Raw genomic sequence first — 19108 nt, forward strand, 5'->3', positions numbered from 1 at the left:
GACCAAAAAGATAAAACACACAGAGCACAAAAACATCTTGTATGTGGCTATTTTAGAAAAAAATAAAGGACATTTTGCTGTTTCGAAAATGGCTATATTTCCTGTTCAGATCTGGAACATTTTGTGCAAAACATCCAAAGTCCAACTTAGATGTAATATCAAAAAATGCCCCTCTATGTAACTTTGGGGCTCATTTTCAAAGCACTTAGACTTACAAAGTTCCATAGGTTGCTATGTAACTTTATAAGTCTAATTGCCTTGAAAATACAGATCTTTGTAAGTCTAACTGCTTTGAAAACACACTTCGACATAACTTAGGCTTCCTATCGTGGTCATCTATATCTGGGCGTCCATACCCCCCTTTCCACGTTTTAGTTGTTCATTGTAAACTGTTTAGATATTTCTTAATTGGCGGTGTATCAAATAAAGCTGATACTTAGACGGCACCTGGATCGAGTATTATGTTCAGTGGCTGTTCTACATGTGGAAACAGCATCCAATTATGTAGCAGGGGACGATTCTGGATGTAGTCCTGCCTACCTCAGATAGCTGAAGTCTCCTCTCATTTCTTTTCCCTCCCATCCTCTAGCGCACAGATGGAGAAGAGGCCTGTAAGGGTGCACTGGTGTCAGAGTACTTCATCATAACTGCCGCTCACTGCTTCAACGTCGATGATGAAGCTCATCTAATAAGTGTGAAAATCGGTGAGGTTTTTTTTTCCCAGTGTTCCTTCTAGTCCATCATTTCCCTTGACCCTACTTCTTTCCCACTCTTCATCCCCTCCCTCAATACTCATCTGCCTTCCCCACCCCAACCATGTCGGTTTGCCTCCTGCTAGGGCAAATGATGGTAGTAGAGCTTCCCTGTTCCTCGCCCCACTTTTCCATTCCTTGTGTGCTCTGGCTCTCCACCATAGTAATCTAGATGGGAGGGAAGGTGAGCAGAGGGCCCAGTTTCAAATCTGAAGTCTGTCTTGACCCAATCCCTGCTGCTACCCACAGGGCGATCACTGAACAAAGTGGAAAAAGTCATATTTCACCCCAACTACAACATCAATGCCAAGAAAGCAGAAGGCATTAATGAATTCTACGATTATGACATTGCACTGGTGAAAGTCAAGTCAAAGGTGAAGTTCAACCCTGAAGCCAGGTGAGTCTGTTTCATGGGAGCAACTGCAAAGTGTTGCATTTAATAGCCCGAAAGGGTGCCCTGCAATAGATGGTAACACCAACGAGAACACATCATAGAATATTCCACAGTCTTAATCTATGGTGGGGAGAAGCCAGACCATCGAGGGCTACATCTGGCAGAACTGGCATTCAGGTGAAAGTCATAAAGATTTACCAAGCTCCAAGTCTCCTTTCTCAAGGGCTTTGGATTTAGATCTCATCTTCATCTCTGTAGCTGGCTCAAGTCCACACTTTCTCCTGTTTTTAATGGTTGAAGCTCCCAAGCTATTTGATGGTGGACTGCTGAGGACTGAACATGGGTGACTGATGTCCCACCCTCCTTTTTCTACCACTCAAAGGCTTTTCTTTGTTTGATCTTTCAGACCCATCTGTATCCCCTGCACAGAAGGCACGACAAGGGCGTTGAGGAAAGTTCACCCAGATACCACCTGCAAGGACCACGGTAGGAAAACTCCTGATGCCTTAAATAAATACTGATCCAGCCCACTGCTGTCCTCTCAACCCATTTTCCTAATGACCCGCTATGGGCCACAGAAGGATGAACAATGGAATGGATGGATACATGGGGACAGATGGAGAGTGGATGGATGGATGAATGGACTCAATGCTAACAGGCTGATGGACAGAAGAATAAGTAGAAAGACTCAATGTATGTAAATATGAATACATACAGGGTGTGGCAAAAAAAAGTAACCCCCTACAGTATTATTTCAATGAGAAATTTTACATATTTAGTCAGCATACTTGCATATTAGGTCAAAATGATCTGCTTGACCGATCGAGCTCTTCATACAAGTTCTCCTTCTTACCTAGCGTCTTTAACTATCCCTTATATCCCGTGCCATGCACTCAGATCTTGACTCAAATCGCCTTGTTCTTCCATCCCTTCAAATGGCTCACTACAAATCCATTCGGTCTTCTGCATTCTTTTTATTGCCATATATGTGCTGACCAAATTGTGGTAACGTCTGTTTTCCCAAATTCAATTTACAAATTTTTATTTTTTATTATTTGGAGAAAAAAGCCTCTGCGCGTCCTCAGTCATTAATATCCTATCCTATGTAATAATTTGCACATCCGTTTGGATGCCTGGGTTCGTAAAACACTTCCCATTCAATGGGAAGTGAGAGGGAAGGGAAGCCAGCAGCAGCCACTGGAGGTGACTACAGAATCGCCCCCCCCCCCGAGTTCCAGCCCCCTCCCCTCCATGACCCCCCTCCCTCCCTCCTTCCACTCCCGTCCAAAGTCTACGCCCCCCTCCTCCTCCGAGTTCCACCGCCTGCGCCTCCCTCCCTCTCTCTCTCTGTGGCCTCCGAGTGGAAGCAGGACGTGTGTGGCTGCCCCTCCCCTTCGTAAGTGCCAGCTGTTAAAACTTTTTACCTCCTGGTCCGCCGGCAACAGTGAAGTCGAGCAGGCACGGCACGGCACTTCAGACTGCCTTCGCTTCTGTTTCAGCTCTGCCTCTGGTCCCACCCTTCCGCAAACAGGAAATGAGGACGGGACCAGAGGCAGAGCTGAAACAGAAGTGAAGGCAGTCTGAAGCGCCGTGCCGTGCCTGCTCGACTTCACTGTTGCCGGTGGACCACAAGGTAAAAAGCTTTAAAGAACAGCCAGCACTTACGAACGGAACTTTTTACCTCTTGATCCGCTGGCAACAGTGAAGTCGAGCAGGCACAGCACGGCGCTTCAGACTGCCTTCGCTTCTGTTTATATATATATATATATATATATAATAGGCATTACTGAGACCTGGTGGAAGGAGAATAACTAGTGGGACACTGTCATACCGGGGTACAAAGTATATCGTAGTGATAGGGTGGACCGGACTGGTGGAGGGGTAGCATTGTATATTAATGAGAGCCTTGACTCAGATAGATTACAAATTCAGCAGGACACAAATCACACCCTTGAATCATTGTGGGTTGAAATTCCATGTATAAAAAGGAAAAGGACGGTGATAGGAGTGTACTACCGTTCGCCTCGCCAGGATGAGCAGGTAGACGCAGAAATGATAAAAGAAATCAGAGACGCAAACAAAATGGGCAATGTGATAATAATGGGTGACTTCAATTATCCAAATATAGACTGGGTAAATGTAACATTGGGACACGCTAGAGAGATACAATTCCTTGATGAAATCAAGGACAGCTTTATGGAGCAGCTGGTGCAGGAGCTGATGAGAGAAGGAAAAATTCTAGACTTGGTCCTTAGTGGAGCGCATAATCTGGTGAGGGACGTTATGGTACTGGGGCCGCTTGATAACAGTGATCATAACATGATCAGTTTTGATATCAACCTTGAAGTAACTATACACAGGAAGTAAAATCCGTTAGCGTTTAACTTTAAAAAAGGAGACTATGATAAAATGAGAAGAATGGTGGAAAAAAAACTTAGGGGGACAACTGAGAGGGTAAAAACTGTACAACAGGCATGGACGCTGTTCAAAAATACCATCCTGGAGGCCCAGGCCAAACATATTCCACAAATTAGAAAAGAAAGACAGAACTCCAAAAGACAGCCGGCCTGGTTGAAAAGTGAGGTGAAGGAAGCTATTAGGGCTAAAAGAAATGCCTTCAGAAAATGGAAGAAGGAACCGTCTGAAAATAATAAGGAGTGTCAAAGCAAATGCAAGGCGCAGATAAAGAAGGCCAAGAGGGATTATGAAAAAAAGATAGCATTAGAGGCAAAAAAGCATAGTAAAAAATTTTTTCGGTATATTAAAAGCAGGAAGCTGGAAAAAGAATCGGTTGGGCCGCTGGATGACCGAGGGGTAAAAGGGGCGATCAAGGAAGACAAAGACGTAACGGAGAGATTGAATGAATTCTTTGCTTCGGTCTTCACCGAGGAAGATTTGGGTGGGATACCGTTTCGGAAATTATATTTCAAGTGGACGAGTCGGAGAAACTTACTGACTTCACGGTAAACCTGGAGGACGTAATGGGGCAGTTCAACAAACTAAAGAGTAGCAAATCTCCTGGACCGGATGGTATTCATCCTAGAGTACTGATAGAACTGAAAAATGAGCTTGCGGAGCTACTGCTAGTGATATACAATTTATCCTTAAAATTGAGCGTGGTACTGGAAGATTGGAGGGTGGCCAATGTAACGCCCATTTTTAAAAAAGGTTCCAGGGGAGATCCGGGAAATTACAGACCGGTGAGTCTGACGTCTGTGCCGGGGAAAATGGTAGAGGCTATTATTAAAAACAAAATTACAGAGCACATCCAAGGACATGGATTACTGAGACCGAGTCAGCACGGCTTTTGTGTGGGGAAATCTTGCCTGACCAATTTACTTCAATTCTTTGAAGGAGTAAACAAACATGTGGACAAAGGGGAGCCGGTTGATATTGTGTATCTGGATTTTCAAAAGGCGTTTGACAAGGTACCTCATGAAAGGCTAGAGAGGAAATTGGAGGGTCATGGGAAAGGAGGAAAAGTCCTATTGTGGATTAAAAACTGGTTGAAGGATAGGAAACAGAGAGTGGGGTTAAATGGGCAGTATTCACAATGGAGAAGGGTAGTTAGTGGGGTTCCTCAGGGGTCTGTGCTAGGACTGCTGCTTTTTAATATAGTTATAAATGATTTAGAGATGGGAGTAACTAGCAAGGTAATTAAATTTGCTGATGACACAAAGTTATTCAAAGTCGTTAACTCGCGACAGGATTGTGAAAAATTACAGAAGGACCTTACGAGACTGGGAGACTGGGTGGCTAAATGGCAGATGACGTTTAATGTGAGCAAGTGCAAGGTGATGCATGTGGGGAAAAAAGAACCCGAATTATAGCTACGTCATGCAAGGTTCCAAGTTAGGAGTTACGGACCAAGAAAGGGATCTGGGTGTCGTCGTCGATAATACACTGAAACCTTCTGCTCTGTGTGTTGCTGCGGCTCGAAAAGCGAATAGAATGTTGGGTATTATTAGGAAAGGTATGGAAAACAGGTGTGAGGATGTTATAATGACGTTATATCGCTCCATGGTGCGAGCGCACCTTGAGTATTGTGTTTAATTCTAGTCGCCGCATCTCAAGAAAGATATAGTGGAATTGGAAAAGGTGCAGCGAAGGGCGACTAAAATGATAGCGGGGATGGGACGACTTCCCTATGAAGAAAGACTAAGGAGGCTAGGGCTTTTCAACTTGGAGAAGAGATGGCTGAGGGGAGACATGATAGAGGTATATAAAATAATGAGTGGAATGGAACAGGTGGATGTGAAGCGTCTGTTCACGCTTTCCAAAAATACTAGGACTAGGGAGCATGCGATGAAACTACAGTGTAGTAAATTTAAAACAAATCGGAGAAAATTTTTCTTCACCCAACGCGTAATTAAACTCTGGAATTCGTTGCCGGAGAACGTGGTGAAGCCGGTTAGCTTGGCAGAGTTTAAAAGGGGGTTAGACGGTTTCCTAAAGGACAAGTCCATAAACCGCTACTAAATGAACTTGGGAAAAATCCACAATTCCGGGAATAACATGTATAGAATGTTTGTACGTTTGAGAAGCTTGCCAGGTGCCCTTGGCCTGGATTGACAGCTGTCGTGGACAGGATGCTGGGCTCGATGAACCCTTGGTCTTTTCCCAGTGTGGCATTACTTATGTACTTATGTAGCTGTGCCTCTGGTCCCACCCTCATTCCGCAAACAGGAAATGAGGGCGGGACCAGAGGCAGAGCTGAAACAGAAGCGAAGGCAGTCTGAAGCGTCGTGCTGTGCCTGCTCAACTTCACTGTTGCTGGTGGACCACGAGGTAAAAAGTTTTAAAGAACAGCCAGCACTTACGAAGGGGAGGGACAGCCGCACATGTCCTGCTTCCACTCGGAGGCCACAGAGAGAGAGGGAGGGAGGCGCGGGGGATGCATGGAACTTGGAGGGCAGGGAAGGAGAGGAGAGGGAGGGAGTTCTGGAACTGGAACGGGAGGGGGGGTCCTGGAACTCGACCGGAAGGGGGGGCCTGGAACTGGAAGGGGAGGGCCGGTCCTGGAACTTGACGGGCAGGGGGGTCCTGGAACTCGAAGAGGGGGGAGGGGGGTCCTGGAACTCGAAGGGGAGGGGTGCATGGAACTTGGAGGGAGGGAGGCAGGTAGGGGGGCATGGAACTCAGAGGGGAGGGGGGCTCCGAGAGAGAGGGAGGTAGGGAGGGGGCCCTGGAACCTCGCTAGCACCCGTTTCATTTCTGTTGGAAACGGGCCTCTTTTACTAGTGTTTTTTATGATTCGCTGGATGTCAACTCTTCACTGAACCCGTGTTAAGTTGGAAGACTGGGTACACAGAGATATAAAGCATATACACCAGGTCCTTCTCTATCATTGATCTTTAAAAGAACCTCCATGATTTTTAATTCAAAGTATAGGCATAAATTCTTCTCAAATCTTCCCAACAAAGAACTGTGAGCTGTGTGTACATCACAAATGTCTACCTTATTGCTGATTTGCCTGCTTTTCAGTTAGGTAAGACAATCACAGCCAACTGAGGTCTTTTTCCTCCTTTTTTAGTGAAAAAGAATAAAAGAAAAAAATAGTACAAAGACATTTAAGAAATGATATAAGAACTGTAGTGTGTATGCACTTACTATTTTGTATTCCAGATTCTGGAATTCATTTGAAGTGTCATTGATCCGCTATTTGAATTTTTGGGGTTTTACAGTGCAAACATTTTTAAATGCATACAAATCACTGGGTGGTCACACTAAAAAGAGCGAGCCTTCTCCGGAGTAGCCCCCACACTCTGGAATGCACTGCCTGAAAGGCTCCGCTTAACACAAGACTATCTCTACTTCAGGAAGCAGGTGAAAGCTTGGCTCTTCAACCAAGCCTTTAATGGAAGAAGTAACTAACTTGTTAGTCTCACTCACACACACACACAAGGAGTGACTTGGGCTGCACATACTGCAGCGGGACATGTTTATCCACTCCTACCCTAGCTGAGATAGCATTTAACCATCTCTTTGACCTCATGTGCCCCCTTCTTTAAATTAGTCACCTTACTTTCTAACTCTTCCTACTTTCTTACCTATCTATATGTTACATCTTTGCTTTACCCTTCACTATCAATTAAAATGTTCTATTACGTATTGTGTTGACATTGAGGGGCATAATCAAACGGGGCGCCCAAGTTTTCCTGAGGGTGTCCTCGCAGGACGTCCCTGCGAAAGGGCGGGGAAACCCGTATTATCAAAACAAGATGGGCAGCCATCATTCGTATCAATAATACAGTCGGGGACGCCCAAATCTCCACATTTAGGTCGACCTTAGAGATGGTCATCCCTAGAGATGGTCGTCCCCGATTTTCGGCGATAATGGAAACCGAGGATGCCCATCTCCGAAACGACCAAATGCAAGCCCTTTGGTCGTGAGAGTAGCCAGCATTCTTAGTGCACTGGTCCCCCTCACATGCCAGGACACCAACCGGGCACCCTAGGGGGGCACTGCAGTGGACTTCAGAAAAAGCTCCCAGGTGCATACCTCCTTTACCTTGTGTGCTGAGCCCCTCAACCCCCCCCAAAACCCACTCCCCACAACTGTACACCACTACCATAGCCCTTAGGGATGAAAGGGGGCACCTAGATGTGGGTACAGTGGGTTTCTGGTGGGTTTTGGAGGGCTCACATTTACTACCACAAATTTAACAGGTGGGGGGTGGGGATGGGCCTGGGTCCGCCTGCCTGAAGTGCACTGCAGTACCCACTAAAACTGCTCTAGGGACCTGCATACTGCTGTCATGGAGCTGGGTATGATATTTGAGGCTGGCATAGAGGCAAGAAAAAATATTTAAAAAAATTTTTTTTTTAGGATGGGAGGGGGTTAGTGACCACTAGGGGAGTAGGGGGAGGTCATCCCCGATTCCCTCCGGTGTCATCTGGTCATTTAGGGCACATTTCTGTGGCTCGGTCGTTAAAAAATAAGGACCAAATAAAGTCGGCCAAGTGTTTGTCAGGGACGCCCTTCTTTTTTCCATTATCGGCCGTGGACGCCCATCTCTTAAGCACGCCCCAGTCCCGCCTTCGCTACGCTTCGGACATGCCCCCAGGAACTTGGGTCATCCCTGCGACGGAAAAGCAGTTGAGGGCGCCCAAAATCGGCTTTCGGATTATGCCGATTTGGGCAACCCTGGGAGGACGCCCATCTCCCGATTTGTGTCGAAAGATGGGCGCCCTTCTCTTTCGAAAATGAGTCCAATAGTAAGTAGTAACTATGCCATACTTTGTTTTTGAATATTTTTACTGCTGTAATTGTCTATTGCTCATGTTTGATCTATTCTTACTGTACACCACCTTGAGTGAATTCCTTCAAAATGGAGATAAATAAATCCTAATAAATAAATAAAAAAGTCAGTAACTTCGCTGTGTTTAAAAATAACCACATTCCACTTGGCATATAAATGTACATAGTAAGAAACAAATAAAGTTGTAAAATTTCACATCAACGTTCCAAGTGGTTGCTGAGAAAACAGCTTAAAAAACTCTAGGGGGGGAGGAAGTGACGTCACGAACCTGAATGGCTGCTTAGGTCCATAGCTCCGCCACAACCTTCCTTCATTGAGCTAAAAACAGCGATCTTCTGCAGCAACATCGTGCTCGTTCATATCCAGCTAGAGAGCCTGAACAGAGAGCAAACAGCTGACGGGGTTTTTTTTTTTTTTGCTGCCGGTTGGCGATAATGGCGGCGGCGAGAAAGGAAAGTCTCCCTGACAAGCAGACAGGCCGAGCGCTGCGGCGCCATGTGCTCTCTTCCGCACCTCCCTCGCAATCGGACTCGGATTCTGCATCTTCAGTGATCGGAACGGGCAAAGTGAGTTCAAAGAGAGGGCTTTCTACAGAACTAGCGAAGTTCCTCACGGAGATCCGTTCCGAGATTAAGGCCTCTAAGGAGGAAATTCTGGAAAAAATGGACGGGCTGAGCGTTGATCTTCGAGAGCTCGGCGGCCGCGTGGAAGACCTTGAGGTGAGAGTGGACGAGAATGCGGAAAAACTGATTGAAACCGAGACGCGCCTTTCCAAAGCGCTAGCCTTCAATGCGGAATTGCAACTAAAGGTAGATGACCTTGAAAACCGGGGGCGCCGAAACAATTTACGATTTAGGGGCGTCCCGGAGGTTGAGGACCGCGAGGATGTTGGCGCCATTGTTAAGTTGCTATGTGGTAAACTGGTGGACAACGTGGACATCTCGATTGAGCGTGCACACAGAGCGCTGGGCAAACGGCAAGACAACAGACCGCGAGATATAGTGGTTTGCTTTACCACGTTCACTACCAAGGAGCTGGTACTACAGAAGGCAAGACAACTGCCATACATTGATTACAACAATGCACAAATCCGGGTCTTTCAGGATCTATCTGCTCACACATTGTTTTTGAGGCGAGAGATGAAACCTGCCCTGGAGGTACTGATAAAGAAAAAAATCCCCTACCGCTGGGCATTTCCATTTGCCCTTTGTTTTACTGCTGGGGGTACCTTGCACCGGATCCGCTCCATTGAAGAAGTTTGGAAAATCCTGCGCCGTGAGGGTCTGGTGGCCACAGATGGTCCAGCACCGGAGTTGGCCCCCGTCACACGTGCTAAGCTTCAGAAGTGGCAGAGAGTCCAGGACAAGGCGAAGAAGGCACGGACTGAAACTTAACAGGACTGTGTTAATACGTCTGTAGGTTTTGCATGCTTTTATTGTCCGGATGGCTCACATTGTGGTAAAATGGAACTATCCGGCTGTCGGTTAGAATGATTTCTAAAGTAAAGTTAAGGGGGGGGGGGGGTTTTGATATTTGCGTTAAGCTGGGTTGGAAGGGAGAGTGGAAGAAGGGGGTTAGGAGTGTATTTGATTCAGCTTCTTGTTAGGTGGGAGTAGTGATAGGTTAGCAGAAGTTTGGATAGCATGGGAGGGGGGTTGGGGGGGGTTGGTCTTGGGAGCCAGGACGGGAGAGTGAGTGCTTCCTCAGTCTTTCCTAGGTAAGGGTTCATGTTCCTTCCTAGTGGTTATCAGGGGGGGATGGAATGGTTGGGAAGGGGTAAAGGGCAAGCTTTGGGATGGTGTAATAGGGGGTACATGAGGGTGGAGTGGGTGGGTGGGGGGGTTCCCTATTTTGGGGGGGGGGTTGGGATAAAGGGGGGTTGTGAATCTGACTGTCATTCTCCCTTTGCAATACAGGCTGGCTACAAACAAGTGATATAATGTCTGATTTTAAGGTACTTACCTATAATGTGAAAGGGCTTAACTCTCCATATAAGCGTCACGCCCTCCAGCGAGAATTACACTTATTGAGCCCGAAGGTAGTCTTCTTGCAGGAAACGCACCTGTTAAGAAAACATGAGGGGCTGTTGGTTTCTAAATTATATCCAGGTGTATACTGTGCCTCGGATGCCAAGGGGAAAAAGAAGCGAGGGGTTGCTATATTGTTTAACAAAGATGTTCATGTTCAGGTACTCCATGTCAGGAGAGACACTGAAGGTCGTTTTCTGTTTATGCACGTGCAGTTGGAGCGGGAGGAATACACCTTGGCTAATGTGTACGCCCCTAATGATCACCAGGAAATATTTTTTGGGTACCTACATAAGGAGTTGCAGCGGTTTGCACAAGGTAAGGTGATCATGGCTGGAGACTTTAATGCTACGATGCAACCGGGGCTGGACAGGTCTGCTCCTCCTGCTCCGGCTGATCAAACCGCCTCCCGGGCTCTGAGACACTTAGTAGAAGACATGGGACTGTGTGACTGGTGGAGACTGTGTCACCCTGGAGGCAGAGACTACACCTTTTATTCATCAGCACACCGTTCCTATTCCAGACTGGATTACATCTTTCTTGACAAGACCCTGTCAGAGGGAGGGGGGGATTCTGACATAGGCCAGATTACAATCTCAGACCACGCTCCGGCCTGGTCGGTCGTTCCCTCGTTAGAGGGGGAGCGGCGGGACAGGAGATGGACATTCAATAATTGCTTGTTACAGGACCCTCAGATTGTTGAGGAGTTCCTTCCAGTCCTAAGGGAATACTTTGAGATTAACATGGGATCGGGTCCAGACTTGAGTATAGTATGGGATGCTTTTAAAGCGGTGTCGAGAGGACACTTTATTAAGTGCGCTAGTCGAAGAAATAGAGATCATAAAGAACGATTGATAAAATGCATGGAGAAAATTGGTGAGCTAGAGATAAGGTATAGAGCTTCAGGTCGGGTGTCTGATTATCGTAAGCTGCAAGATGTGCGACTGGAGTTGGCTGCTCTGCATGAGGATAGTTTGCAGTTTGTCCATGCACGATTGAAACAGATTTGCTATGAAAGATCCAATAAGCCTGGGAGGATGTTGGCTATGAAATTGAGAAAGATCAGAGCGGCTAGACATATTGTGCGTGTGAAGGATGCAAGTGGGGCTATGCTATATAAATCTGCCAAGATCAGGGAGCGCTTTGCTCAGTTTTATGAGTCCCTTTACAGGGAGGATGCTGCCGTGCAGGAGGGGGAGATGGGCAGATACCTGGAGGCCCGAGGTTTGGTTGTATTGTCGGAATCGCAAAAAAGAGCCTTGGACGCACCGGTGACATTAGACGAGGTGTTGCATGTTATTAAGGCCTTGCCGACAGGTAAGGCGCCTGGCTTGGATGGCTTCACCAACGAGTTTTTCAAGACTTTTGCCCGAGAACTGGCGCCTTACCTCACATTGGTTATCAATTCGGTGAGAGACGGGAAGGCGCTCCCTAGAACAATGATGGAAGCCTGGGTAGCAGTCATACCGAAACCTGACAAGGATAGTACGGAGTGTGCCTCTTATCGCCCAATATCAATTTTAAATACTGACGTAAAAATCTTGGCTAAGGTGCTTGCGAACCGATTGGGTAAGATGTTGCCTTGCTTGGTCCACCCGGACCAAGTGGGGTTTGTGCCAGAGAGGCAGGCAATGGACAATATACGTCGAACCTTAGATTTGATACACATGGCTAGGTCGCGGGCCTGTCCGTTGGTGTTGCTGGGGTTGGACGCGGAGAAGGCCTTCGACCGAGTCCATTGGGGGTTTTTGGATAAGGTTCTGCAAAGAGCTGGAATAGGGCCCTTATTTAGAGCTTGGATCCAATCGCTGTATACTCACCCGCAGGCGTGTGTTAGGGTGAACGGTGGGAATTCGGGTGCGTTCCTGTTGGGGAGGGGCACTCGGCAGGGCTGCCCGTTGTCTCCATTACTGTTTGCACTGACGATGGAACCGCTGGCGGCTGCTATTCGAGAAAATGTAGACATCTCCGGGGTTCAGGTGAGGGGGCAGGAATACAAGGTGGCGTTATTCGCGGACGACGTGTTACTGTCATTGACCAATCCTTTAATTTCACTCCCTAATTTGATGCAGGAGATAGAGGGATACTCACGTGTTTCGGGCTACAAGCTTAACGCTAACAAGTCAGTGGGTATGGCAGTGGGGGTGTCGCAGAGGACGTGTGAGGCGTTGAAAAACTCGTATGTATTTAAATGGAAAACTAAGTCCATACAATATTTGGGGGTACAGATATCAGCGGAACCGTCTGAGCTCTTTGCGGTTAATTACCCGGCACTTCAGAAAGCGATATATAATGACCTCGACAGATGGACTCACACGGGGTTGTCTTGGTTTGGCCGGATCGCGGCTATTAAAATGAATATCCTGCCTAGGCTACTGTATTTCTTTCAGGTTCTTCCCCTAAGATTGTCAAGGTCCTACCTGTCCGGCCTGCAAGACCGTTTGTTACGCTTTGTATGGAACGATAGGAGACCCCGCTTGCCACGGGCTGTTCTATATAGGAATAAGCAGCTCGGAGGTCTGTCAGTGCCAAACCTTTACTGGTACTACTGTGCCGCCCAGGCCAGATCGGCGATTGAGTGGTTTAGGGGGGAAGATCATAAATTATGGGTACACCTCGAGCAAGCTATGGTGGGGACTCGTAGGTTGGGACACTTGATGTGGCTACCCAACAAATACAGAGGACAGGTTGTTCGGTTCCCCCCGACAGTACAGGCTACCTTTCACTATTGGGACCATATGTTTGCGGAGCATCAGCCTCCTGTTTCGGGACTGGCACCTGTGGTCAACAACCCTCTCTTTGGACCGGGTGTGGAGAGCCCTACCTTTGTACGCTGGGCAGAGTCTGGCTTGGATATGATGGGACAGTTGCATGTGGGGGAGGATTTGATCCCCTTCGATAACTTGAAGGAAGACTTTAAGTTACGGCAAAGTGACTACTACTCTTATTTGCAGCTTGTGCATTTTTTAAAAGGACCTAAATACGTTGCTTGTCTTGGGAGGGAGGCACACCCGATGGAAGAAGTCTGTGTGCGGTTTCAGAGTACGCGGGGTATGATCACCTTTTTATATTCATCCCTGGTGTCGCTCCAAAAGCCTTCATTATTACATAGGAGACGGTGGGAGCAGGAGCTAGACTTCTCCTTACCTGACGAAAAATGGCTGCAGTTGGAGAAGGGGATTATGCGCTCCACGAGGTCAGTGGCTATGAAAGAGAACGCAGTTAAAGTGTTTTTCCGGTGGTACCTTACTCCAGCACGTCTGCACCATATGTTTGCGCAGGTGACTGAAGGTTGTTGGAGGAAATGTGGGGCTGTTGGTACTATGGGACACCTATGGTGGAAATGTCCAAAGGCCCAAGCCTATTGGAGGGCTGTACAGGCGCGGCTTCAGAAGTGGCTGGGTAAACCTGTACGGTGGCATCCCTTAGTCTTTCTGTTGGGGCAGCGGCCAGCAGGCCTGGAAGGGTACGAGTGGCTGTTGGTGAAGGGGGCCTTGCAGACAGCGAGAGTGAACCTGGCGCAGAATTGGAAGTCACCTCTGGTGCCTTCGCTGGTACGCTGGTACACTAAATTACGCTATATGTGTGAAATGGAGAGACTGACAGCAGTAAAATGTAAGACAATGCCTAGGTGGGAGAAGACCTGGAAGCCTTTCTTGAATGTGGAGTAGGGGAGAATGTTACTAGTCTGAATGACAGGAGGGAGTTATAGAGTTGGGTACAGGGGGGGGGAGGGAGGCCTCGGGAGGGATGTAGTAAGGACGGAGGGGGAATTAATTTTTTTTTTTTTTTTTTTTTCTCTCTCTCTCATTGGGGAGGGGGGATTTTACTAATGTAATCAACACAGGGGGGGGGGAAAAAAACAAAAAATCGAAGTTACTTGGGGATTTCTGGTAGATTGATACAACTTATTGTTATTGTTAATTCTTGTAATCAGACTTCTGTTGTCTCGCTGAGGTGTTATAAGATGTCTACAAGTTGTCTTGTATCAATATAAGTATAATAAAGACTTCTACAAATTAAAAAAAAAAAAAAAAAAAAAAAAAAAAAACTCTAGGGGGTTACTTTTTTTTTTGCCTCGCCCTGTAGATATAGGACGAAACATACACACAGACTAGATAAGTGGATGGCAAGAATGATGTGTAGAGAGATGAATGAATAAGGAGAAATTAGATCTTACCTGCTAATTTGCTTTCCTTTAGTCCCTCCGGACCGGACCAGGATTGGACTGTTGGGTTGTGCCCGCCTACCAGCAGGTGGAGACTGAGAAAAACTCTGACTCTAGAGAGCCAATAGGAGCCCTGGCCATGTGACCTTAGCCTCAGTATTTGAATAACAAAGCAGGAAAGAAAGAAAGAACTTCTGTGCTGTATGGAATCCTAGCAGCCACAAATTCCTCGGCAAAACCGAGTACTAGAGCTCACCAGCAACTCTCACCAGAGAAGTGGTATGGCCCATTTGTATTAGAGCTCGCCAGCAACTCTCACCAGAGAAGTGGCATGGCCCATTCATATTAGAGCTCACCAGCAACTCTCACCAGAGAAGTAGTATGACTCACTTAAGGTTTCATATATATTCCATCAACTGAGCTCACCAGCAACTCTCAACAGAGAAGTGGTATAACATATTCAAGGCTTTATATATATTCCAGCAACTGAGCTCACCAGCAACTCTCACCAGAGAAGTGGTATGACATATTTAAGGCTTTATATATATTTCAGCAACTGAACTCACCAGCAACTCTCACCAGAGAAGTGGTATGACCCATTAAGATTTTATATATATTCCAGCAACTGAGCTCACCAGCAACTCTCACCAGAGAAGTGGTATGACATATTTAAGGTTTTATATATATTCCAGCAACCGAGCTCACCAGCAACCCTCACCAGAGAAGTGGTATGACATATTTAAGGTTTTATATATATATTCCAGCAACCGAGCTCACCAGCAACCACCAGAGAAGTGGTATGGACCACGCAAAGTCTTTTTTTTTTTTTTTTAATATATATACAGTATCATCTGTTTTGGTTTGTTTTTTGAAACATTCCACTTCCAAACTTAATAAAAGAATCTAAAGAGTTGATAGAACATGGGAGGGGCCTGGTCCGGTCCGGAGGGACTAAAGGAAAGCAAATTAGCAGGTAAGATCTAATTTCTCCTTCCTTAGCGTCCCTCCGGACCGGACCGGACCAGGATTGGACTGTTGGGAAGTACCAAAGCAGTAATCTTACGGGAGGGACAGACATTGAGAATGCGGTAGAGTCCCTGAAAACACCCAAACTAGGATGAATACGAAGCCAAAAGCTTGACGATCCAAGAACCGCCAATAAACTAAATAGAATGACTACAAAGCAAAAAAAGCTGAAAAGTCCAAGCGACGCTGAACATTGTCCCCTACCAAGTGGCCGCTATATAATGTCCCCTATCGCAGTGCAGCGCAAAGGACAGAGAGACTCAAGAAAAAAAAAAAAAACAACTGAAAGAAAGATGGCAAAGGTAGAAGCAGAGCCGCCTGGAAACAAAAAACTGCAATGAATCTACCTCAGCTGAGAAAGTGGAAACCGAGATCCTGAAGTACAATACTCCAGATATCGTAGACTATTGCTGACCTAGCAACAGATTGGAAGTATTAAAGCCTGTCAGTGAGAAAGTACCTGATCACTAGAAGCTAAATAGGTAAAAACAAGAATGCAGTTAAATACTATGCAAAAGAAGAAGGTACCTAAATCCCTGCTGCAAACTAGACTGAAGGTCCAAATAAACTGACAGCCGCTGCAGTTACCCAACATGAAGAAAACATATCTCAGAGCGCAATTCAAATGAGAGAGAAAGAATCATCTGTAGCTGTTGCCTCTGCAAGCAGATCACCTGAGACTCTTGTCATAGACCCCAATTAGTGAAAATGGGAATAAATCAACAGTAGACACTTGTTAGTACCTTTCATCTGTTAGATACATATAGAAGTCCATAAAACACTACACAGTTCCAGGAATAACATGTATAGAATATTTGTACGTTTAGGAATCTAGCCAGGTGCTCATGGTCTGGATTGGCCGTGGACCGATAGGTGGGCTCGATAGGACCTTTGAGCTTTTCCCAGTGTGGAATTAAATATGTACTTATGTAGTAGAACTATAAATATACATATATTTTCACAGATGCAGCCATCAAAAAACTGCTCACTGTGTATATGCTCCCGGCATACTTGCAGGAAGAATGCTCAATCTCAACCACCAGACCCAAGTGCTGCACTAGTGAGAATACAGAGGCCAACTGAGCGGAGGGAATTCCATCCGAGATAAATATCTGGATACGAGAGGGCATCTATCTCTGCCGCTGACAAGTCTTTTTAGCAAGAGAGTAAGCGAGGCACATGGAAGGTCAGAGTGAAAAGAAACAGTTCTAGAACTGGGACCTCCCCTTAAGGTACTATCCACTGAGAACTCGCAGAAGTTTTTTTTTTTTTTTTTTTTTCCAATGGTCACGAAATTGACGGAGTGAAAAGCTGCCAAAAAAGACTACCGAGACTCCAAAGAGAATGAAGAAAAAATTCCTTCTTGGGAGCTAGAAAGTAAAATTTTACTCTGCAAAATAGAGCAAGGTAATGGCTGAAGGCCCAAGAACATCCAGAGAAAACAGAAAGTGGCACGCTTGTAGAGAAGACAAAAACAGTCTGCGCCAACTTGACTAAACAAAGAGAGAAAAAATAGAGACATGCTACAAAATCTAATGAGATCACATGAGAGCTCAAAAGAGAGATCAAATGAGAGACCTGGCTACATGCACCCCATAACAACCTAGAGTGTGCCCGAAATGCACCACCCGTTGCTGGACCTGACAACTCTGCCAATAAGACTGTCTGTAATGAACCAGACATCTAGGAAAGGATGAAACGAGGAGACGTTGTTTCATGAGCGCCGCTGCTACTACGACCGTAACTTAAGAAAAAAGTGCGCGGAGCCGACGCAAGACCGAAGAGCAGGGCAAGAAAACTGGTAATGAGGACCTTCTCATCATCCTCGTATCGTGGACATTACTCCTCCTATACTGAGATGTACTAAGATGTACTAAGATGTACCGACCCACACCCATAAGAAATGAATGTGGTACTTGCAACCTGGATTGACCACAACTGAGGACAGGATGCTGGGCTTAATGGACTCTTAGACTTTCCCCGTATGACAATACTCATATACTAATAGCAAAAAATGCACAGGAAGTGAAAGAATCCCCTTCCAATTGAAAGGAAGGTCTGGAGTGAGGATGTATAGAATGAAAATGAAAGGATCACCATATGTTGAGCGTGGACTGAGACACACTGGCCTTTAATTTTACCGGATCTCCCCAAACCTCGTATCATGTCATGCCTCCTTCCTCACTGAGATGTACAGAGATGAACAGATGCACACTCACGAGATATGAATGTGGTATTTGCAATCTGGATTGACCCCATCTGAAAACAGGATGGGGACTCTTGGCCTTTCCCATTATGGCAACACTTATGTCCTTATGGCAAAAAATGCACAGAAAATGAGTGAATGTCCTTCCAAGAGAAAAAAACTCTGGAGAGAGGAAGAATAAAATGAAAATGAAAAGGAATAGACTTGGAAAATACCTATTACGGAAAAGGTGGTGAATTTGTGCCACAGGAGACAACACTGTACCTGACGTCAAGAAAGCTTGAAACAAGACCCTAAAATCTGTAAGGAAGAGAAAGGGATAGCAGATGTTATGGATGGTCATACTGGACAAAACCAGAATGTTTACCATGTGCCCAGGCTGAATAGATAGAGGAAACAAAAATACAAGAAGATGGCATGAGGACCTCCCACTATCCTTAAGTGGGAGAAAATGCAAATTGACCGGATAACTTTACTCCCTAAGTGGACATATATCTTGTAAGTCCTAGAAGAAAACTAAGATAACACATGAGAAACTCCAAGACAGTTGGAAAGTAGAGAAGACGTGAATAAAACATGCCTTCTAAAGCAGCTGAGAAAACTGGGTGCTCGGTAGACAGGACTAAGTCTCCTAGAATATGAGAACCATCTGAACCATGTAGCCTACGCAGCTGTCATCTGCTATGCCAAAGAAAACGCATAGCCATGAAAGAAAATTGCTGAAAGGAAGTAAGACCTTATGTCCAGAATTGCAAAGTACGCAACAACTGAGTATCAGACAATGTATTTCATTGCACATGGCATCTGAACCATACAGCCTACACTCTAGAGAACGTTTGTTAAGATCTTAAAACACTGTATAAGAACATAGCCACGGAGGAAAATTTCCTGAAAGGAATTAAGATCTTATATCCAGCATTGTAAAGTACCAAACAATGGCACATGGCACCTGAACCAGATAGCCTATGCCATAGAAAATGTTTGTTAAGTTCTTAAAAACACTGTATAACATCATAGCCATGAAGGGAAATGCTTGAAAGGAACTAAGATATTATGGCCAGATTTGTAAAGTACTAATCAATTGACTATTAGACAATGTAGTCCTATTCACCAGGAAATGAGAAAGACACAGAGTGACGTACACTGGACCCCCATAAAAACTGCGCTAGACAATAGCGAAGACCTTTCCTTCAAACATCACACACAAGGGAAAGGAATAGGAAAATGGTTATTTTGGAGCTGAGATACAATTTAATTCGCCCCATTGTCAAAA

At 45.8% G+C, this 19108-nt stretch overlaps 1 protein-coding gene across 3 annotated transcripts in view; it reads left to right on the plus strand.

Moving 5' to 3' along the window:
• The window catches only part of CFB (complement factor B), a 74816-nt gene that overhangs the window by 51636 nt on the left and 4072 nt on the right, over window positions 1-19108 (plus strand). For all 3 annotated transcript variants that reach the window (XM_030197322.1, XM_030197321.1, XM_030197323.1), the window contains exons 13-15: window positions 590-704; window positions 1002-1149; window positions 1553-1632. In XM_030197322.1, coding sequence (XP_030053182.1) covers window positions 590-704; window positions 1002-1149; window positions 1553-1632 — 343 coding nt within the window. The remainder of the gene's footprint in view (window positions 1-589; window positions 705-1001; window positions 1150-1552; window positions 1633-19108) is intronic.

The sequence above is a fragment of the Microcaecilia unicolor genome, chromosome 3 (genome assembly GCF_901765095.1).
Source record: "Microcaecilia unicolor chromosome 3, aMicUni1.1, whole genome shotgun sequence".
NCBI lineage: Eukaryota > Metazoa > Chordata > Amphibia > Gymnophiona > Siphonopidae > Microcaecilia > Microcaecilia unicolor.